At 35.7% G+C, this 23833-nt stretch overlaps 2 protein-coding genes and 1 pseudogene across 2 annotated transcripts; 2 read left to right on the top strand and 1 right to left on the bottom strand.

Moving 5' to 3' along the window:
* Positions 1–4237: 4237 nt before the first annotated feature.
* LOC131155393 (large ribosomal subunit protein eL39-like) lies at positions 4238–4393 on the top strand (annotated as a pseudogene).
* A 1840-nt stretch (positions 4394–6233) lies between these two features.
* LOC131156033 (uncharacterized) lies at positions 6234–6782 on the top strand. The gene has a single exon (XM_058109486.1). The coding sequence runs from the start codon at positions 6234–6236 to the stop codon at positions 6780–6782; it is 549 nt and encodes a 182-aa protein (XP_057965469.1).
* Positions 6783–15160: 8378 nt separating this feature from the next.
* Positions 15161–23437, bottom strand: LOC131155392 (probable aspartic proteinase GIP1). Its single transcript, XM_058108480.1, is given in 3 exon segments — positions 15161–15891; positions 15894–16099; positions 22847–23437. Coding segments are annotated over 3 exon segments (1332 nt in total). The 5' UTR covers positions 23367–23437; the 3' UTR covers positions 15161–15285.
* Between the last annotated feature and the right edge of the window lie 396 nt (positions 23438–23833).

Here is a 23833-nt window from a genome sequence, read left to right as displayed (position 1 = left end):
ATAACCCTGTTTATAAAGGGCTGCCCTAGAAATAAGATTGAGCCGAAAGTTTAGGACATGTCAAACGTCCTTCAATGTTATGGTGCAACCAATATTGGTCACAATTTGCACTTCTCCAATTCCCACGATATGAGAAGAACTGGTATTCCCCATCTTTACTGTACCAAAGTCCCTAGATTTATACACTGTGAAGAACTCTTTGTGGGGTGGTGGCATGGTAGGAGGCTGCTGTGTCTACCACCCATTCAGTGTCATGGTTCCCAATATGACAACATATATCTTCATTAATAGAAAACGATATATCTTGGGTTAAGGTGATCGAGCTCTCACCTTCGTCCTTCTTTTGTTGCTGGCTACTTTGACCATGATCTCGCCGAAATTTTCGACAATCTTTCTTCATGTGACCTTCAATGCTGCATTAGTAATAAGAGATTTTTCCTCTCTACCAATTTCTACCATCACTGGATTTACCACGATTCTGGGACCTTCCTCTAGATCTGCTTCTACCTTTGCCTTTGCCTTTGGTACTGGTACCTCCTTGAGGTCAGCCTCTAGTTTCAGCAACAAAGTCTTGTGACTAATCTACACTCATTTTTTTCTCCTAACCTCCTCGTTGAATAAGGCATCTTTTACCATCGCCATGCTAAGTTTCCCATCAGGAGCTGAATTGCTAAGAGTGATAACTAATGTCTCCCAACAGTCTGGTAAAGAGCTAAGGAGCATGCTTCTGCTTCATCGCCAAGATCCATCTTCACGGATGAAAGCTGATTCACTAGGTTTTGGAACTCACTAGTGTGTTCAGCTACAGAGGTCTCGCTCTTTAATTTCATATTAACAAGTCATCTCATTAACATGGTTTTGTTGCGAGCAGTCTTGGCCTGGTACATGTCTTCTAGCTTCTCCCAAAGTTTATAAGCATTAGCCTCCTGTGCAACATGATGATATACCTTATGGTCAATCCATTGTCTGATTTGACCAATGGTTTCTTATTCATTTTTCTCCATTCATCGCCTTTGACGAAATTTGGTTTCACACCTTTATAATCCAAAGGATTTGCTAGATTCTTACAATTGAGGAGATCCTCCATCCAAGACCCCCAAAGAGTATAATTAGAGGTCGTGAGCTTGATCATAGTACCCGAGTCTGACTCCTCCATTGATTTTAAGTAATTATTAAGCACTACCCTGCTTGTATAAAAAAATTAGGGCTCAATATCGAGAAACCGAATGCATGATTGCGTCTGGAACGGTCGATTTTGTTGGAAACTAGTCCAACCTTGCAAAAATGGGCTCAAAAATTGACTTTGCTCAGCCTAAAAACATATCTAGACTAATCTAGTTCAACTTAACGAAATATTCCCCTGACTGACAAAATATTCTAATGTCGTTTGCTAACATGGCGAATGGGGCCCGCGATGACGTGGCAGAGTGGGGCCCACAATAACGTGGCATGTGGGGTCTACTAATGATGTGGAAAGTGGGACCCGTTTTGATGACGTGTTTGGGCGGGCCAAGTTGATGTGGCGCTCTCCTTCTTCTTCACTGCAAATCAGATTTGCAGGTTCTACAAATTTTTTAAGAAATAGAGTATAATTTGCAATATTGCGGTGGCCCGTGTGACTTCATTCGGAGTCAATTTTTTATGCCATTTTCACTGCTGCAATTGTATTGACAAGAGCTACGCGATGGTCTGATCAATTTGAAGTTTCAAGCTACTCAAAAAATTTGTCCGAGAGCCACAGATGCCTTCTTTCATCGAGAAAATTTTCCAAAAACGCTCAACAATTCTCTAATACCACTTTGTTGGGTTTATCGGTCGACTAATTAATGAAATAAATAAGCACACACAGAAAAATATTGACACTAGAGTTACGTGGTTCGGCCAAATTCAGACCTACGTCCACGAGAGAGAGAAATTACTATATATGCTGGGAAAAATATAAAGGAGGAGGAGAAGCATACAATAATCACTCAACTCTTACAGCTCTTTCTGTTGACTCACAACACACACACACACACACAAATTTACAAAAGAATTTCTAGTGTTCCCTTTTCCTTGCCTTGTATTGTGTTATCTTCTCTCTTATTTTTTCATCTCACACACTCACACATATATATAGGGAAGGGAAGGATCAAAAATCAAAGTTGGTAGGCTGCCTAATTTTGACATTCTGGACAGCCGGTGCTGACAAGGTTGAAATGGAGCAGCCACCGGTGCAGCAAAGATTGACAGAGGAGCAGTCGGCGCCGAAAATGTTGAGGTGCAAAAACCGGCTACTCCTGACTGAGTATGGATCCATCACTCTAAACCCCTACTTCATATTTGTGCTCCTCAATCTCTCTCTTTTTCAATCTTTCTTTCTAGATCTCTCTGCCATTGTCATACCAGGATTTACAACTTTTTTCAAAGAAATTTGGGTAAGAAAGTTTTGAGCTTGTGGGTGATTTAAACCCCATGGATTTAATTTTTTTTAAATTGATTATGTGTTCTATCTGTTGGGGTTTGTCCCACATCGGTTGTGGAAGGGGCTTAATGGTCAGTTATTAAATGTGAGGGCAAGTCTCACCCCATGAGCTAGCTTTTGGGGTTGAGAAGGCCCGAGACCACCCAAAATTGGTATCAGAGCCCATGGTTTCGTCTTGGGATTTCGGGCATGTGGTGCTACCAATTTGGTGAGCCCAATTCATGAGGAGTTTGGCACTTGATCCCAATTCGTGAGGAGTTTGGAGCCTAATGTGTGAGGGGGAGATTGTTGGGGTTTGTCCTGCATCGGTTGTGGAAGGGGCTTGGTGATCAGTTATTAAGTATAAGGGAAAGCCTCGCCCCATGAGCTAACTTTTGTGGTTGAGAAGACCCAAGATCACCCAACACTATCTGAATTAAAATTCAAATTACACAACAAAAAAAAAAAAAATCCTTTAGTGACGGTTTCAAACTATCACTAATAATAGCAAACCGACTTAGTGACGGTTACTGACTGGTGATTAAAACGATGATTGCAACTAACAATTAGTGACGGTTTTGGAAACCGTCACTAATAATTGAGTATTAGTGACAGTTTCATTCTGTCACTAAAAACCAAAGATTGACACTATAACTAGCACATTTTCTTGGCTGAAAATCGTCACAAAGACATACTATTAGTGACAGATTTCCAAATCTTCACTAAAAGTCATACTATTAGTGACGATTTTGAAAACCACACTAAAAGTCGTACTATTATTGAATGTTTTGAAATCGTCACTAAAAAACCACTATTCGTGACGATTTGGGAATCCTTCACTAATAGTTTAACTTTTAGTGATGGTTTCAAAACCGTCACTAATAGTCACTATCTCAACTTTTAGTGACAGTTATTGATTCGCTACTAAAAGTTTAAAATAATTAAATTTTTTTAATCACACATTAATCCCTATAAAAAATCATTACATGTAAATTCTCTTTTTATAAATTATAGCCAAATCACATGCACTATCTAAACCCTTTCATGTTGTTATTCATGTCTCTATAGTCAAAAACATGCATAATTGCTGATCATATTCAATAATACATACATGCATAGAAGATTTTCTAAACACAACATATATCATGCATTATTACATTATACTCAAACCAAATATGCCTAAAAAAATTGAAAAGCATGGTAGAAGATAGTCTAGAATTGGACCAACATAGGGCTGGCAAAACGGGTAATGACCCGTCGGGTCACCTAGACCCATCCATTTAAAACGGGTTTGGGTTTAAGGAAATTAACCCGTTTAATAAACGGGCAGGTCACGGGTTGACCCATTTACAAACGAGTTTAATCGGGTTCGGGCGAGTCATCCGTTAGGTGACCCGTTTATTTGAATAATTTATAAATCCACACGCCACACAAACAAACCCTAAATCCTAATCCATCTCCCGCAGCTCTCCTCTCAGCTATTGCCTCTCACTATGTCTCTTACTCTCTCAGTCATCTCCTATAATCTGGTGCGCTGCTGCCACAGTGCCTGCTATGGTGCTCCCTACTGCGTGCTGCTGCGAAAGATCCACTCGAACAGTCGGACCACTCCTTATCCTCGAGGTCGAGTCATTGTCTCCTCCACAAGCGTCAGCCCCCCTGCTCCACAAACCACTCGACTCCACACCCCCACCCTCCAGTTGCTCCACGATAAGTTCAAGCTCCCTCATGATCCTATGTTGCTAGCCTTTCCCTCGGCCGTTCGGCTTCCTCTCCCATCGTAAAGAATTGAAGATGTCGTCACACAAGACCTTCAGGATCAAGAAGAAGTTGGCCAAGAAGCTAAGGCAGAACAGGCCTATTCCTCTCTAGATCCGTATGAGGACTAACAACACCATTAGGTACAATGCGAAACGCAGGCACTGGCGGCATACAAAGTTAGGGTTTTAAGGTCGAAGCATCAACTTGTTCATGTTCTAATCAAGTTTTTTTTTTTTTTTACTTGTGAGACTCTGTTTGTTGTTTAATCAGTTGGGAACTCAACCGAGTCCTTTAGCAAAGATTTTGATGAGACTGATGTTTATCTCATAGTTTATATTATATTTTTATTTAGATATTAATAAATAAAATGCAGTATTTTTTTAAAAAAAAATCATTTTATATGAAAATTTTAAAATAAATAAATTTTATTTATTTTTTAAACGGGTGACCTGTGATCCGCCCGTTTATTAAACGGACGGATTAGGGTTGGCATGTATGTGACCCATTTAATATTGACCTATTTATGACCAGACCCGTTGATGACCCGCCCGAACCCGGCCCGCCCGCCCGTTTTGCTAGCCCTAGACCAACAGGTGAGGCAGTGGGAAGATGTGAAGAATTAATTGAATAATGATGAGAGAAAATGAGAGAAAGTGAGACAGAGAAATGAGTATAGGATAATGTAATGGTAAGAGACTTGAATCAAACTCTTGGCTTCTCTACAAAAAACCCATGTCTCAATGGACCTTCCCCACTACTTTGCGTGCCCCCAAAAGGCCAATAGATGATAGTTGAAGGGAAAATAACTATCATAATTCAAATCTAGAAACAAAGAACTATCTTAATCAAGATAGACTAGTTGCTCTTTTTCTGATCATTGCCAGGGTACTTGTTACAACTTACAATGTTCAGCCAAGGCATTAAAATTATGGGATTAACTAATTTTTAAAAAGCATAATTTAATTAATTAATCTCTAAATTTATATTTTTAATTCAACATTAAATTTTCTATCTTTACATCATAAATGTAATTTGAGGTAATTACTTTATCTCGTTGTATTCTCATGAGAATTCTTTTTGAGATTTCATGTTTTCTAAATAATTAAAAACATGGCCCCGGATTGTTTTCTAATTTATTGAGCAATTTCAAATTATCAAAAAAAAAATTAAAATGATATTTCAATATTAAAGGTTCATTGAAAAATTATTTCTAAAAATACCTGAAGTATATGAAAAATATTTCCAAGCCTATGTCTAATTACGTGATCAAATTTTGTGAATTAGCACACAAAATTGAAATTTAGTATTCTTAAAAATTAAAATTTCATATTTTTAAAATGCAATAATATATTGAGTTCATTAAAATTTTATTTTGAAATCATATCCATGCATAGATGTGTGTATGGAGAAGGCCTAATTCTCCTTTTTATTTATTAGCTACGTTTGCCAAAATAACTTTTTAGACTTCAAACATCACAAGCCAAACGTTGATTTTTTATTTTCTTAGAATAGAAAGAAAAATAAGTTAGAACTCATAACCCTTGTCAAGATAGGAGAAAGTGATAACCTTTCTCTCACCAATTGATGATCAGGAGCTTAATTTTTCAAGATTTCCAAAGATTTTCCAATATTTATGAGTGTTATGGAGAAATTTCAAATTTCTTTGCGATAATCATGAGCATTTAATAGTTAATAGCATGAAATATAATGTAATATTAAAATTGATGTACAATTTAAACGCAATTTGTGCTATTATTAGTAACCCGTCATGGATGCACAGCACGTTTTGGATGCCAACGGAAAGAAAATAAAAACAGTGTCAGGCTGAAGCAAATAAAGGGGAAATAATTATAATGATAAAGATCCATTGATGATTATATAAATAGTGCTTACAAATGCATGCATCTGGGTGGATCCGAAGGAGCCAAATCGATCTGTAATCTTTTGTAGAAATCCCTCAAGAGCAATTCTTATTTTTTTATTTGTCCCAATGAACAATATTCCAAATCCGAGCACACAACTCGCAGCAATGCGAGTTCCAGATCAGTGGCACTGTGATGTGCAAGCGGGAGCGCCTCTGCGACTGGATCAGTTGCTGCAACTGGCGGAGATGAAGCAGGTGAAGGCTGTTTCTCTTACCCATTCCAGCGCCGTGAAGGTGACTTTCGTCGGCGACAAAGGCGATGACGCCCGGCCAGCGGCGAGTGGAGCTGCCGGTGGCGTTCAACCTGCCGCGGTTCAATGCGTCTCTCCTTACGGCCACCGGGGCCTCCAGGACCCCAACGCCGGAGTCCCTTTGGTGGTCCATCCACAGTACCCTGCTGGGCAACTGCCGCCATCGTATTATGGTCAGCCACCGCCGCCATCGTATTATAGTCAGCCACCGCCACAACTGCCAGCTCCTCCTACACTGCAACAGCCGCGCCCAACGCTGCAACCGCCGGCGCTGCTGCAACCGCAGCTACGGCCGCCACAACCATACTATGGCCAGCCACCTGGCCCGCCACCAATGGTACCGCTGGCGGGTGGACGACCTCCACGGGGTTATCAACGCCGCAAGTCCTGCTGTATCCTTTGATTTCAAATTAAAAGCATGAGCCGCTTTGATTTCATATTCATGGTGTTTGTTTTTTTACTTTCTTTTTTATTTATTTATTATATCGCGTTTAAGTGTATAGAATTGAGTATTAATTGGTTTGGAATAGGGATTGCAGTGTTAGTTTGAATTAGTAGAACTCAATGAGGTTCTACTTCATGTTTTTAATTTAAAATTTCATAAAACTCTGTGTCTCTCTCTCTTTAAGTTGTTTTTTTAATTTTATATTTTCTTATTGAATGGTAGAAAGGAGAATTAAAATACTAATGTTGTAGAATGTTGCAAGACTATTGAAGTACGAATAATGAAATCCTGTTATGAGGTTTTACAATATACAATATTAAGTCGACGGCTTTCAAGTAATATGACCTAATTCACCCACCTATTTGCATACTCTCTAATCTTCAATAAAGTTATTATTTTCTCAAATATTTGTTGTTCTCTAGTTTTATGGTCTTTATCTTTCATTTCAAAAATATTAAGTAATCGAAACTTCTCTCTCAATTATCATTCTTCTCATATTTTCTAATTTTAGATCTCAGGTATTTCCTCTATGAATTTTCTCTCTAACTAGTTTTTTGTTTTGCAGCGACATTGGCTTATAGCTTTCATCCCCTTTTCTCTTCCTAATTTTTTCAAAATTTTCAATTTATGTTGGCCCAACTCCAAATTTTCTATTTGGGTCAATTTAATATTTAATAATCTTACTTGGTCAGGTTGACCTAGATTCGAGTACAATTGTCCAAATCTAGATACACACACACACATGTATATATCTGCACACAATAATTTAGATTCACTTTCTTGATAAAAAAACAAATTTTTGATTGTATTCTTCAAATTTGATCTAATTTTACTCTTCTTAAATAGCACACCTATTGTATATTTTATTGATTCTCCTTATATGTGCATAATCATCATTTAGGAATCAAGCACTTACTAGGTTTTGTGTAGGTGTTCATAGTACATAACTTTTGTGTTCATATCAATAGTCATACAATCACGATTAAGATAATTTTAAATAATTCCTAATCCGTAATATATATATATATATATATAAAATAAATTAATAAAAAATAATTTTACATAACATTAATATTTTTTATTTATTATTTTTTAATCATATTAAATTAAAATTTTATTTTAATAATATTTTAATATTAAAAATATAATAAAAAATTATTTTTCTTCCTTCTTTCTTTAGTGCCCTAGAAAAAGGTTAGGGAAATGATTCAAAAACTATGAGAGAGTCATTTTTTCAAGAAAAATGAGGGGAAAAATTTTATATATATATATACCAAATCATTCAAAAAAAATTAATTTCATATATCATTAATATTTGATTTTTCTATATTTTTAATCATATTAAATGAAATTTTTATTTTTAGTATTATTTGATGGAGAGAATATATATATATATAATGAAAAGAATTTTTTTTCTTCTTTCTTCTCCCGGATTTGCCCCTATATTCTACAGGCCAAGCTACATCATTATCCCCAATCTGCCCCTACACTCACCCCGCTCTTTGGCATGTAGTTCATCTAGTCTGTCGTGTAATTACCAATCTACCCTGCAACTTGTTCTTCCGTTTTTGAATTTGCCCCTCCTACTTGCAGCTTGAATCTTGTGTCGTCCGGGGGCAGTTTTGTCTTTGAGTACCGAAAAAGAGAGAAACAAAAAATATATATGTTGGCATCCTGCCACGTGGCCACCGAGTGGCACCTCGCACAGACTTCCCAATTTGAAGAAATTGCCACCTCATCAAGGTTTTTTTGTAATTTTATGTCGAATGAACAATCACTTGATTTATATTTCAACAGTGATATTAATTCCTTATGATACCAATTTTCATATCAAATTTGAGGAATGCAATGAATTTGGGTGAGATGAGAAGGAGCAAGTGCAATGCTCTGGCAGCGGAAAATTGACCCTAAGTGCACCCAAGCTTGTTAAACTCAAAATTGTACAAAAGTTTTTGAAATTTTGATAGAAAAATGTTTCGAGGACCTGAATCAACATTAAAGGGCATGTTTACAAATTTTTTTGATGGAAAAATTATATAAATATGAAATTTATTATTTGAAAAATGTAATGAATTAAATACGCAAAAAAGACATCCAATGTGTCACGAACCCTCAAATAATGACTCTTATAAGGGTCGCACAGCACTCGTCGAGAGCTATTCTCCAAACCGAGTGAGTCAATGATTACACGTTCAAAAACATGTAAGTACAAGCATCATATAAGTTTATTTAACTACATGGTAACCATATGAAAGTATTATTACAAACAACTACGGTTCGCACAGACAGAAGACATTCATATAGAAAATATTTTTAGATCAACCAAATACATCACAATCCATAATAATGAGATACAACGATGAAAATTTGACCTGGCCAGCATCGTCGATGAGTTGGAGTTCTCGTCGACGAGTCGAAGAAGGGTGTTCGTCGCTGAGAGAGTGACCTCGTCGACGAGCCTGAGATTTCAGAATTTCCGCAAATCCCTCGATATCTTCTCGTCGACGGGCCTCTGCGTCTCGTTTATGAGTTCTGCTATTTTATCCTTTTTAATTTCCCTTTTCTTTACTTTATTTATTTTCCGGATTTGAGTCCCTACACCTAAAGACCCGCCTAATTGATAAGCATATCTCATGAGGCAAGGAAGAAGTGAGTATGGCTTATGACCTATAATGACCCATCTGATGAGCACCGTTCATGAGGCCCCAAAAATATGTCCAATTGATGAGCACGACTCATGAGGTACAAAGAAGTGAGCACGACTGACTAGTAATGGTCTATCTGATGAGCACCAATCACAAGACCCTAAGAACCTGCCCATTTTATAAGAACAGCTCATGAGGTAACAAAGGAATGAGCACGACTGACCAGTAATGACCTATCTGATGAGCACTGCTAATAAGGCCTTGAAGACCTGCCCATTTTATGAGCACAGTTCATAGGGCAATAAAGGAGTGAGCACAACTCACCCATAATGACTCATCTGATGAGCACAGCTCATGAGGCAACAGAGGAGTAAGCACGACTCACCTATAATGGCTCATTTGATGAGCATAGGTCATGAGGCACAAAGGAATAGGCACAAATCACCCATAATGACCCATTCGATGAGCACAACTCATGAGGCCTTGAAAACTTGTCCACTTGATGAGCACGACTCATGAGGCATAGAGGAGTGAGCACGACTCACTTGTATTGGTCCATCTAATGAGCGGAGCTCGTGAGGCCCAGTCAACCTACCCACTTGATTAGAACGGCTCATAAGGTATAGAGGAGTGAGCACAACTCACCTGAATGACTCATTTGGACCACTAGTAGTTCCAAACCAACATGGCTTAGGCAGGAAGCTCTATAGCTGGCTCTCTAACTCACTCGAGGGACCGATTCAAATTACTACTCTCGAATAAAAGAAATTTATTTCAAATATTCGAGAGTATTGAGGGGAACTAATACACCAAAAATTGACAAGTATGCCCATAGATACGAATAGTAATAAGGCCAACATTAGACAACATTTGATGTCACGCATAACCGTCTTTAGGTTATTCATAACTTCTGATGTGGTTACAAGAGCTATTATCGATGCCCTACATAATTGCCTTGAGTCACCCATAACCCCATTAAGGATAATATTGACATGCTCAAAAATGTAAAGTTGAAAGAGAGTCTACCTTCACTATTGGCCTAGTTAGGCTTACAAATTCTTGGTTTTGATGATAACAAAGTAAAATTATTTAATGAATTTTCAAGTGATATTATTTTAGGCAAAGATGAATTTGCTCAAATTTCACATACCCTGACATGAAAGCTTACAAGGATCAAGGAACAAGGAAAGTCACATATGAATACCAGAGATCTATAATGAAAGCTCATAGAAGTCTAAAAGATTGAAGAGCAGCATTGAAATGACTCAAAGCAAATATGTGTCAAATGTGTTTATAGAACAAGCTTTGTAAGTACTTTTAAGTTTATTCAAATATGAATTTTCATATTGAAACTCATTAGGCAAAGACAAACTTAGAGACTTTAGTTTAAGTCTTGGAACATGTTTTTCAAAAGTTAAAACAAGTTAAAATTCCAAGGTTAATTAAACAAAAGAGAGAGAAATCAAAAATGACTTACAACCAGCTGACAGGTGAATGTCTATAAATAGACAGACGTCTGGCATGTTTTCAAAGCATTTTAAACACAAGTCAGAAGCCTGACAGACGACTACCAGTAACAAGTGAGTCATCTGTGTGTGTTTTGCCAAACGATTGTCACCCTTCTGAGTTTGTTTTAAAACTAAATTGTTCTAGTGACAAACGACTGCCAAACTGAAGACAAGCGACTGCCACCCTACTAAGTTGTTTTAAAAACTGAATTATTCAAGTGACAGACGACTGCCAACATAAGGACAGCCGACTGCCACCTTTCTGTTTGATGAAAATATGAACGTTATACATGGACAGACGACTGAGAGTGACTTCACAGTTGTCTGGCTCATGGCAATTTTTAAAATTTCCAACTGGTATATTTTTGAAATTTAAATTATTTGAAACTTAAATAAATTTAAAACTTGGACCTTAGTCCAAGTAAACTTGGGGAACAAGCAAGAAGTCGTTCTACCTCTATAAATACCCTCAAGGATCAATGTTTTATACACCAAGAAATCAATTCAACTCTCATACTCTCTCAAAGCTTACTAAAATTCTAAAAGTTCTCTATTGCTCTCATAACTCACAAAAATTTCTAAAGTATTGCTGAGTTTCTCACTGAATTTGTGCATCGATTGTTGATTCTTTCATTCATTGAAAGATACTTACAGTGATAAATTTCTAGAGCTTCATTTTGAAATTCATATTCTGAATTTATTGAAGTACATAGTTTTTCAGTTTGTACTAATCAGCTCTTTGAGGAGCAAGTTCTTGTACGCCTTGTTTTATATCTTTGTAACATATTGATTGACGGTTTGAGTGCTGAATTGTTGGACCAAACAAGAGGATATTGTTTGGAGAAGACGGATTCTAACCTTACCCAAGGAGTATTGTAATTGGTATTGTTCCGCCTGGTAAAGGAACGGTGATAGTGAATCCTTTGGTAGTTTTGTCAAGGGTGAGGATGTAGGCTGTGTTGAAGTCAAACCTCGTAAAAACCCCTATGTTCTTCTTTCTCTTCCCTACTTTTTATTTTTCAGCTATGTGGTTGCTTTAAAATTCAATTCTGAATGTTCGATTGTTAAATAAATCGAAAGATAATTTGTTTTGGATTGATCAACATTGATTGCGAAAACCAAAAGGGGCTATGTTGGTTGATCATCCTTAACTTATTAATCTGAAAATTTATTTAAAAACTGAACATTAAGAAGGAGAATAATTATGATACAGGGCTTATTACAAGTTCAGCAAATTTACATATTGTTACAAAGATTGAGTAATTGATTATATTGTTTTGACTGTAATAAATTATGTGATTGTGTTTAAGTTTTGATTATTGTTATAACTCAAAAGAATTAATACAAAGGGGAATAAAATTTTTAAATCCCAATTCACCCCCCTCTTGGGAAGTTATTCAAATCTCATTCACCACTATAAAAAGGGATCTTAATAGAAGATAAGCATCTCATTCTCACTCAATTTTCATTTACAGTTGCAATATGAACCTGCCATGTCACGCCCAAACCTGTAGGGTCTAAAGTGCAACTTTCTATAATAATTGCACAAGTGAGATAAGAAACAGAAATAGCGAAATTAAATAAAATCTCAAAAACTTTTATAGCAGAGTGCTAAATAACTCTATTACAGGAGTATCTCCAACATCAAAATTAACATTCTTAAAAATTCCAAAACATAAAAGTATTTCCAAGTTATACTATAATAGTATTTGTTTAAAACTGCACTCTCCAATCCTACCCTTGTGCTTGCTATGCCTAATTGTCAATACGCTCCTCCAAGTTATTTGTAAGTTAGGATAATAATTGGGTAAGACAACGTTCAGTAAGTAAAAAAAAAATTATATCAATGTGTAGCTATGATGAGCTTTACTGTACCATAATTCTGTAACAGTTAACATTTAGTACTGTAGTTTCAAAACTATATTTGTAAAACTATAAAACATTTATTAATATTTCTACATAAAATTATTTCCATCAAACCTCTCTTAGGCTTGTTAATTGTGGGTAATGTTTACTCCCATGGCAGGGTTGTGCGGTATGATGACTGGACTTCACCGACGGCCAACCAAACTTAGTCAAACTATAACTGTAAGTGAGATTTTCCTTATTAAGTTCTGGTCTGGAACCAGATGTGTACTCGAGAAAAATTCACTGCTTTGAAAATCACTCTGTAGAACAATGTGAGTGCACTCTGATCTCTGTAATTGTAAACTTTATGTTACGGTACTGAACATCTGTAACTCTGTAATCTCTGAGCCATAAGAGTTTTTAAAACATACTAATATGTAATTCATGCAATAAAAATAACATCATAAAAATATCATCATTGCTCATTGTTTCATAAAACATGTAATGTAATTTATTAAAAATAAACTCATGTCACACGGTTTTCATGCTAAAAACATTTATTTTCAATAGAACATCATAATGTTGTAAATTACCCAAAAGAATTAAAATATTTACTTTAAAAATAAACTTGAGTATATTTTATAAAAAGCTGACATAAGCAAACCCACTTACCTTGATCTCCTCTAGAATTGAAAACTTTTTAGTAAATCCTTAACCTATCGCAAGATAACCAAAAATCCATAATTTAAAAAATGAATTATAATTTTGCTTTGAACCCCCTCAAAGTTCTAATTTTAAATTCGATTGTATTTAATAAACCACTATTCTGAAAAATATGAGACTTATCTTCAAATGATCTTCTTTTTTATGCTTAGAATTTGGAGACAAATTTTGTATCCATACAACATTGTTTGGTCACTAAACTTGATTTTTAAAATTGACTTTCAATTATGCTAATTAGACTGGGCATTCCACAATTCAGCACTTATTTTGAAAAATCCAAAAGCCATCTTACCAAGCTTCAAACATCACCACATATATTTCTATGTATCTTATATATGAGCCTACCAAATTTTGTAGTCAAATTCGAAGTAAATGTTATAAAATAAATTTAGAACCTAAGTATAGTTGTAACTCTAATAGCATACCAACAACATACCAACAACATACCGACTATAATTTCGAAAAATGAAAAACCATATCAAATGACTTCAAAAGATTTCGAAATTTAATCCTCAAGAATATTGGTATATTAACTAGCAATCCACCAAATTTCAAATTTTTTGGGTATAACCTCGACTCCAAAGAATTTCTCATCTTTTGGACATCCAATATTCTGATAAAGTTCAAAATATAAATCTTGAAAATTCTGAAGATCATATTAGAATATCTCCAAAATTCAGAAATTGAACAACTAAGAGAATACTTATACCATAATAAAAATCAAAGTATACTATCAAAATTTGATTTAGAAACATACCTTGATTTAAACCTTCACGCTACAATTTCTCGGAACCCAAAATTTTAATTCTCAAATTTTTAGACTCTCTTATTTTCTCTCTTTCTCCTTCTTTTCCTCTCTTCCTCCCTTACTTTCTCTCCTTCTCTTTGTCATTCTCTCCCTCTTGCAATTTTTTAGATATGGCACCCGCCCCCCCCCCCCCCCCCCCCCCACCCAACCTTCTTTTCCCCTTTTTATATAAAAATGTGTTAAGGCACAAAAATGAGAAAATAAAACATATTAATGAGGGAATAAGACACAATAGTAAAGGGATAAAACACATTAATGAAAGGATGAGACACATTAGTGAGGGGATAAGATACATTGATAAAGGGATAAGACACATTAGTGAGGAGAAAAGACACATTTGTGAGGGGATAAAACAAATTGGTAATGGAATATGACACATTAATGAGGGAATAAGGTACATTGATAAGGGAATAAGACACATTAATGAAAAGATAAGATATATATTAGTGAGGGGATAAGACAAATTGATAGAGGAATAGGGCACATTAATGAGTGAATAAGACCCCTTAGTAAGAGGATATATTATTAGTAAGGGGATAAAATACAGTAGTGAGAGAATGGAAATATGGCACATTAAAGAGAGGACATGTCCGGCCTATCCCTCAGCAAGGGATACATGTCTCCTTATATTATTATTTTTTAAGGCATGTGAGATGACATGTGTCCTCCACAAGTCTCCTCTATATATATATATATATATATATATATATATATATATATATATATATATATATTCTTTTTCTTTGAAATCCTTACATCTTATTTCATAATTTTGGCATCCAAGTGGTCACTGAAGTACATTCGGATCCTCCAAGTCATTCCTATTTGATTATTCTCATATCACAGTCGAAGGACCAGCTCGATTCTTGGCAACAACAATGTTTTACACGCTCTAAACGAAGTAGCGATGCATACACTTCAATTCATAATTACAAATTATTGTTAGAAGTAAAGTTGAAGTTGGCGCACATGGTGCGCTTGAGCAAAACTGAAGAACTAAACCCCAATCTCTTCAAACCCAAATCGAACTGCAGAAGATTGTCCTCCATCTGATGCCCTCCGATCACAATGGATGTCCTCGCGTTCACCCCACCGTCCACAAAACCCAAACACCACACATCCCCTCGGTTCCCCCCTGCCATCCTAACCATTGAATTTGATCCAAAGATCCTCCAAAACACATCGTCGCTCTGCATAACCAGATCCACGGTCGGAACCGCCGGTCCCACCAACGTGCTCCCGACATCGTCCGCAGGATAGCAAACGCTGAACGGCGCCGGAACCGGGGCCGTTACCGCCGTCAGATTCAGCGCCGCCGCTTCGCTAACGAAGGCCTGGGTGAACACTCTGTAAATGGAAGCCTCCAGAATGGTGTACGGAGCAATCGTGCTCAGCTTGGTCCCACCGAACCCGTTCTGATCAACGGTCAGGAGCGAGCCATTTAACTGTATGGCCTTTCCGTTGACTTTGACCGAGGACACGCCCACGTAGTACTCGTCGGACGGGTGACCGGAGTAGGTTATACCGTGCTTCCGATGGGGTTCAAGAGGAGTGGAGTATAAATCAGCGATTTGGAGAGGTCAGTCTCGGGCAAAAAGTAGTAGGGCCCACGAGTGCCGAAGAAGGCCACGCCGGGAGCTGAGGGTGAGCCGGAAAAGCATAAGGCGAAGACGTATGGTGAAGAGAAGGCGGACGTCACCTGCGCCGGGAGTGAAATGTTCGATCGACCGAGCGCCACCAAGCCTGTCTAGTTACGAAATTAAACAGCTTTTTATTTTTTAATTTTTTTAAAAAAATAATAAAAAATAATTTATTTTTCACTTCGTAACATTTGCATAATAAAAATTTTAAAAATAATTGACACCATTAATTATATTTTTTATATTTAATTTTTCAAGTAAACAAAAAGATATTTTTGACATTCTCCCATTTTTAGATTGTATTTTTCCAATTATAATGATTAGTATCAAACACACATCATGCTGTTACTGCTATATATTATGTCAAATAATTAATTCTAGAAATAATTTAATCATCTCCCATTTTCTAACAATTGAATGGTTTAACTCGAGAGTCTTTTCATGCTATTATGCCCTCTACTCATTGCATTTGATGGTATTTTAAAAAAAATAATCTTACATTTGGTAGGACTTGAATTTATATTTGTGTAAATTTTTTTATAAAAAAAAAATCGATATAATTTTACATCACATTTTATACAAATTAAGACAAATTCAAATCTAAACCCTAAAATTTATGCTTTCAAATAAAATTTTAATGCTTAAATAAACGATTTAAATTTAAAAATGAAATCTATGATATTTATTTAATCTTAATATAAAATTTTGACACAAGAAATATGATCATAGATATACACACTAAATGCATATATATATATATATATATATATATATATATATATAAAAGCAAACAAATAAACAATCCCTCTTTACAAAAGAAAATTAGATTATGGAGATCATCTATTAAGATTTTAAATAATGGGCGAGGCTATTTAATGGAATTTAACATCACTAAAAAGAAAATACAAAAGGGTTTGAGATTCTTATTAGGGCAAAAAAAAAAAAAAAAAAACTCACCTTTCCTCAAGTTTGGTAAAAAGATACAAATTTTCGCTCAAAAAATCTGTCCTTTTATAAAATATAAAAAAAGATTTGTGTCTTTTTGACAAATTTCAAGAAAAAACTTTCAAATTTTTAAAATCTAGTTTTTGAAATTTTTAAAACCTCAAACGAGATCATTATCTTTTTATAAAATCTCAAGGGAGGTCAATGTTTTTTGCCCTTTTTACTATATATGTTATTGAAATCATAATTTAAAATAACAATGAAATCACAAAAAGTAATAATGAAGATTCACAATTCACTAACATTATCTAAAAAAAAATTATGGTCCAAAAAATATAATGACATATGAGAAATATCTCTATCGACATTGGAAACATAAGAAATGCAAAATAAATAAATAAATAAAGGGAAAAAAGACTTTGTTTTTCAAAAGGTGTAACTACATTTGTTGTGAAAATAGACTACCTACACCCTAAAAATGAAATCAAAGTCACTTGTAGTTCGGAAAAAGAATTTCAATTTCCATTAACGGTGTGTTTGAGAGCATGAACTTTGGACCTTGGATTTGAATTTGGGTGGGGTCAAATTTCAATACACTTTTGTATTATATCTTATCCAAATTTAATATAAATTCAAATCCAAGACCTCTACAAACATAGGGTAAAAAGCATTTTGGAGTTTTTGGAATCACTTGAAACCTTGAGTGAAAATTCATATTTTAGTTAAAAAATTATTAATTTTTTTAAAAAAAAAAAAATCTGCACAAAAGAGAAATCTTGAAATCTGTTAATTTAATAAGTAGACAATTTTCCACTCTTAAACTACTTCATAGTAATTACTTTAGAAAATTACATATTGTTAAAAAATAACTTGAAATTTTGTTTTTTTGTTTTGGAGAATCACGAACCCGTCTTGAAATCTCTTTAAATTAGAAACTAATTGAAAAATGTTCAAAAACCACATCTTGGACATTCATTTCATAATTTTTAATTTTTGAAAAAAAAAAAACACTTAAAATGATATTTTTAAGGGAAGAACCATTAAATTACATCAAATCAATAGTCAATAGACTTAATCATTGCCTTTAATGAGTGTTTAAACCAATCACTAAGTCAAAAATTTGAGAAACATTTGATTGGTGAGGCATCTCTCATTACATCCCATGTCCTTTTGTTGGTTCATACTGTCCGCATTGCTGATGGTACCTCTCATTTCATTCATACCTAAGACACAACCTATTTATTCTCGACTTTGTCTTTATTCCCTATTTATGATGTTCCACAATTTTCTTATAACTTGTTATATGTTAGCCGTATTGCCAAACAATATAACTGTGTTGTGGTTTTCTTACCCAACTCTTATTACTTGTAGGACTTGAGTTTGAGGAAGATTATGTCGGGGCTTTGAAAGGGACATGCTCTACCACTTTGGCGATCCGCCTTCCTGTCCTGCATCCTCTTCTGACTTTCAGACATCTGTTTTGCCTTCTGATGTTTCTACTATTTTCTCTTTAAAAACCATGGATTTTTGGCATGCTCGTTTAGGACATGCAAATTTTAAATATTTGTGTTGGTTGTTTCCAGAATTTAATAAAGCTTGCAAGAATTTTAATTTTTAGTGTGCTACTTGCGAATTATCTAAGCATGTTTGCTCATCTCATTTGTCTCGTATACACTGTTCTCTTGCAGCTTTTGATATTGTTCATAGTGATGTTTGGGTCCCTCCATTGTCTCCTCACTCACTCAACATCGATATTATGTCACCTTTATTGACGATTACTCTCGTTGTACCTAGGTATACCTCATGAAAAATAAATCTGAAGTTTTCACTCATTTTCAGGCTTTCCTATGAATGATTAAGACTCAGTACAATACTGTGGTTTGTATCTTGAGGTCTGACAACGACTGTGAGTGCCTCAGTTATGAGTTTCATGCTGAGTTGTGTTAATAGGGCATTCTTTGATAATTGACCTATCCCTACATTCCTGAGCAGAATGGTATGGCTGAACACAAAAATCGCCACATCATATCTATTTTTTGTTGCCTTCTTCGGGGAATGCAAGCTAGTCCCCAAGTCTTATTGGCCTCATGTCGTTCTTACTACAGCCTATCTTCTCAATCGTACCCCGAGTCGTGCATTGCATAATTCTACTCCACTTCATGTTCTGCATCCTAACAGGTCCTTTTTCTCCCTTCTTCCTAAAGTGTTTGGATGCACCTGCTTTGTTCATGACCAAAGTCCTTATCGGGCCAAGCTTGATGATAATATCATCCAGTGCATATTTCTAGGGTATTCCTTTATGTCTAAGGGATATCGCTACTATGATCCTGTTGGTCGGCAAACTTATCACTCACTCGATGTCACGTTCATGAGTCTACCTCCTTCTACACTAACTCCTTCAGTGCCCTCTTCTCCAGTATCATCTTCATCTTCCGAGCCTCCGACCTCTGCCCCCACTAGGCAGGACCATATCTCTTTTATTCCATAGGTTCACACTCACCGATTGTCCCCTTTAGAGCCTTTGCCAGCATCTTCACTGAGCTCAGGTATGTCTCCTATAGTCCCTAATCCCCCTGCTCCCTCCTCACGGTATCCTTCTTGAATTCGTCGAGCTCCTAATAGACTTTCTTTAGCCTATTCTATTGACCACCCTATCACTCAATATCTTTCTTATCAGGATATTTCCTCGAGTTATCAAACCCTTTTAGGACAGGTTGATGCTATTATCATACCTTGCTTAGTTCATCAGGCCCTTCAGGACCCCAAATAGGTTGTAGTCATGCATACTAAGATGGAAGATCTACATCAGCAACATACTTGCAATCTTGTTCCCTTTCCTTTAGGCGCATGCATGGTGGGTTGTAAATGAGTGTTCATAGTCAAGCACCTTGCAGATGGTACAGTTGACAGGCATAAAGCTCACTTGGTGGCCAAGGGTTTTACACAAATTCCTAGTTAGGATTTTTATGCTACATTTTCTGCCTTGGTGAAACTTACTACTATTCGCTTCCTGATCTCTTTGGTAGCTTCTTTCACTTGGCCTTTATATCAGCTTGATGTCAAGAACACCTTCTTGAATGGTGATCTTACTGATACTATTTACATGGATCCCCCTCTCGATTTTTCTACTCATGGGGAGTATTCTAGAAAGGTGTGTAAATTGCGCAAGTCCTTATATGAGCTTAAGCAATCACCTCGTGCATGGTTTGGAAGATTCGGTGATGTGGTTCTCTCTATGGGATTTATTCATTGCCAATCAGACCACACTTGCTTTATTTGATGTCTCTCCCATGGTCCTTGCACCATTATCTTTGTTTATGTGGATGATATTATTGTTACAAGTAATGACTTGTTTGGAATTGTTCAGATTAGAAAGGACTTGGGGGACACTTTTGACATCAAGGATCTGGACCCCTCAAGTACTTCTTGGGCATTGAGATAGCATGCACCCGCAAGGACATTTCCCTCTCTCAGCTGAAATATGCCCTAGATCTCCTTATGGACACTCGTATGTTGGGAAGTTGACCTGCTTCTACGTTCCTAGATCCGAATATCTCCTTTTCTACAGAGTCTAGTGATCTATTCACAGACCCTTCGGTGTGTCAAAGACTTGTTGGTCGCCTCATCTATTTGACCAACACTCAACGATTTGGCTTATGTAGTGAGCCTAGTAAGTCAGTTCATGCATTCTCCTAGAACTTCACATTTTGATGATGTCTATCACATCTTACGGTATGTGAAGACCTCACCTAGACTAGGATTATTCTATTCATTTGGAAAACAACTAGGTCTTTCCGTGTTTACTGATGCTGACAGTACTGGGTCCAAGACTGACAGACGATCTACCTCAGGTGTTTGTACTTTCAAGGGTGATCATCTTCTTTCTTGGAAGAGTAAAAAGCAAGCGGTGGTTTCACGTTCTTTTGCTGAGGATGACTACCATGCTATGGCACAAGGTACCTGTGAGATCCTGTTGCTATGTTCTCTCTTATTTGAGATTGGCTTTCCTGTGACAGACTCTTCTTTGTTGTTTTGTGATAACAAGTCTATTATATCTCTCTTTTCTGATTCAATTCTGCATGAGAGTACAAAGCATATTGAGGTGGATATTCACTTCATAAGGGAAAAAGTTCATTCTGGGATTATCTCTCCCCCACTTTATCTCCTCTAAAGGTCAGGTTGCTGATGTCTTCACCAAGTCTATTGGCTCAGGTTTATTACATACTACTATCTCCAAGCTTCAACTTGTCAACATCTTCGTTTTACCTTGAGGAGGAGCATTGAACATAATGTATAATTTTTTAGTCTCACATCAAAATGTTAGGATAACCTCACTCTTTTGTATAGCTATATAAACATCTCAAAATTGTAAGTTAAGTATACCAAATGATATTCACTTCCTCTTATATAGTTCTCTTTTTTACTTTCTTCTAAGGGCAAACGACAATCACTTTCCATAAGATTTGGCAAAAAGGCAAATATCACCCTTGTGATTTTAAAAATGTCACAAACGTCCCCTGAGAATTCAAAAATGTCACAAATCTTCCTTATGGTTTGTGTCTTCTTGTCAAATTTCAATGGAGCTAAATTCTTGAAATCTTAGGAGAGGTTTCTAAAATTTTTAAAGTCTCTCAAGAGGTCATTGTTTTTTGGCTAAATATGATAAAATATTATTGTCTTTTCCCTTAATAAAAAAAAAAAAAAATGGTGGGACAACTTGGTTTATATGAGTTGGAGCTAGATCCTTGTTGGCGTAATTTTAATCAGAAACAAACAATTTCATTTTAGTGATCGACATTGCCTTGTGATTTTTCTAAAGTTAATTAACAAAGGCTACACTGCACGCATAATACATTTTTATTTAATTTATTCATAAAATAACTATTTTTATCTATTTTATAATTTAGTCTTTTATTTATTTCAATCAATTTATAAAAATGGACTTGTTTATGAAAAGAGGAAGTTTATGTACTATTCAATGAAACTCATTTCAATTTTTATGTTTTTAACATGTAAGAACGTATATTCGTTATAATTTTAAGATAATTCATTTGTCATCTCAATTATATTTAATGATATTAACAAAATTTATCAAGAGATACATACACAAAATGTTAGCATTATTAGATTATCATTTTACCTAAAAATTTAAATTATTAGATTTTGAGCCAACAATGTATATCAACCTTTAACACTCTCGCATGTACAGTCTGATAGCACGTGAAGAAATAAACACACATTATAGAAAACATAATAATTTTTTTAAATACCACAAAATATAAAATATAAATGTGAGTAATAAGACTAAAACTTATAAATTCTTAGAAATCGGCTCTGATATTATGTTAGATTACCACATTAGTTAAAATGTTAAGTTATTAGATTATGTGTCAACCGTATATAAAGTTTTAGCAGTAAATTATTCTATCATATTATTTTTTTGTCGTCAACTTATCTTAAATAACAATAATTATAATAGTAACAATAATAAAAGAAAATTTTATAGTGAAATTATTAGGATTATTTTTTTTTTCTCATCTAAGAAACCTAGTTTATGCAAATTTCTCCTATTTGCACATCAATTTTTACATTAAAATCTTTTAAATTAAATCATGATTATAAACTAGTTTTAAAAATCGCGCACCGCCCAACAAGTTCACAAATACCATTAATTTATTTTGAATAGAAAACTTTAATTTTATAAAAGTCAATAAGTACAAATAATTAAAAATAAAAAAATAAAAAAAATTATATATATATATACACACCCAGTAGTATTAGTATTTTATGATTTCCCTCTTTATGAAAACTACAGTACAGCAATGACTGTTGAAGGAGAAGTGGGTAAAATTATTGAAAAGATTGTGTGCGTCTTTTTAAAAGATCATGGGAAGATTTTGCCTACCTGTGATGCCCGCGGCGAGGCCCTTGAGCAGAGACGTAGGAGAACAGGAGAAGAGGAACTCGGACAAGAGGGCGAGTCGACCCGGGTTCCGACCGTCGGTAAACGGCAGCGCGAGCGAGTCAATGATGGCGTTGGCGAGGGAGGCCTCCCGAGTGACGGAATTTTCCGGGAATAGGGCGCAGGTGTCGTTGCCGCAGGCGGGGACGGGGGCGTCGTAGCAATTGGAGCAGGCGAGAGAGTGGAGGGAGGCGCAGAGGGAGGAGTTGCAGCGGACGTGGCGGTAGGTGGAGGACCGATAGCTTTTCTGGCAGTCGACCCAGGAGAAGGAGGCGCCCAGGTCGAGGAGTAATTTGGTGGGCTGGAGAGGGGTTTTTAGGTAAATTGGGACGGTGTACTGAAGCGTAGAAGGGTCTTTTGTGATGGGAGCGAGAAGGGCAGTCCCTGTTTGCAAAGGAAGCGCAGAAGAGGAGGCAGAGAAGAAGAAGAAGAAGAAGAAGAAATGTGGGAGTGACATTGCCATCTTGAATTGAAATGGGGGACTGAGCTGCAGTCTGCAGAGAGTTGTGAATAGTTTTTTTTTTTTTTTGGGGGTTGGTGGGGGGCGCCACTACAACTTGCAAGAAAAGGACTCAAGTAAGAATAAATTATTATTTTGTACGGATTTGAAATTAGGGATATGGTTGAACACTTGAATGGGGAAAGTGCCAGCTCATGTTGTTCAGCATTCAACGGGTGGCTTGTTCTTGGATTCTTCTTTGGAACACTCGTACACCATCTGAAAAAAGATATATATATATATATATATATATATATATATGAAGAGAGAGGAATGAAAACTTATAATTTTTTTTTATAAAAAATTAAAAAATTAAAAAAATATGTGAAATCATTTCAAGTCTTGAACGAAAGTGGGAAAATAAAAAAATAAAAAGATTTTTTTAAAGATTTGTTGCAAAAGGTTTGAATTTTTTTAACATTTAAAAAGAT

The sequence above is a fragment of the Malania oleifera genome, chromosome 5, assembly GCF_029873635.1.
Source record: "Malania oleifera isolate guangnan ecotype guangnan chromosome 5, ASM2987363v1, whole genome shotgun sequence".
In the NCBI taxonomy this organism is placed as follows: Eukaryota; Viridiplantae; Streptophyta; class Magnoliopsida; order Santalales; family Ximeniaceae; genus Malania; species Malania oleifera.
This window is presented reverse-complemented; position numbering and strand designations above follow the sequence as displayed.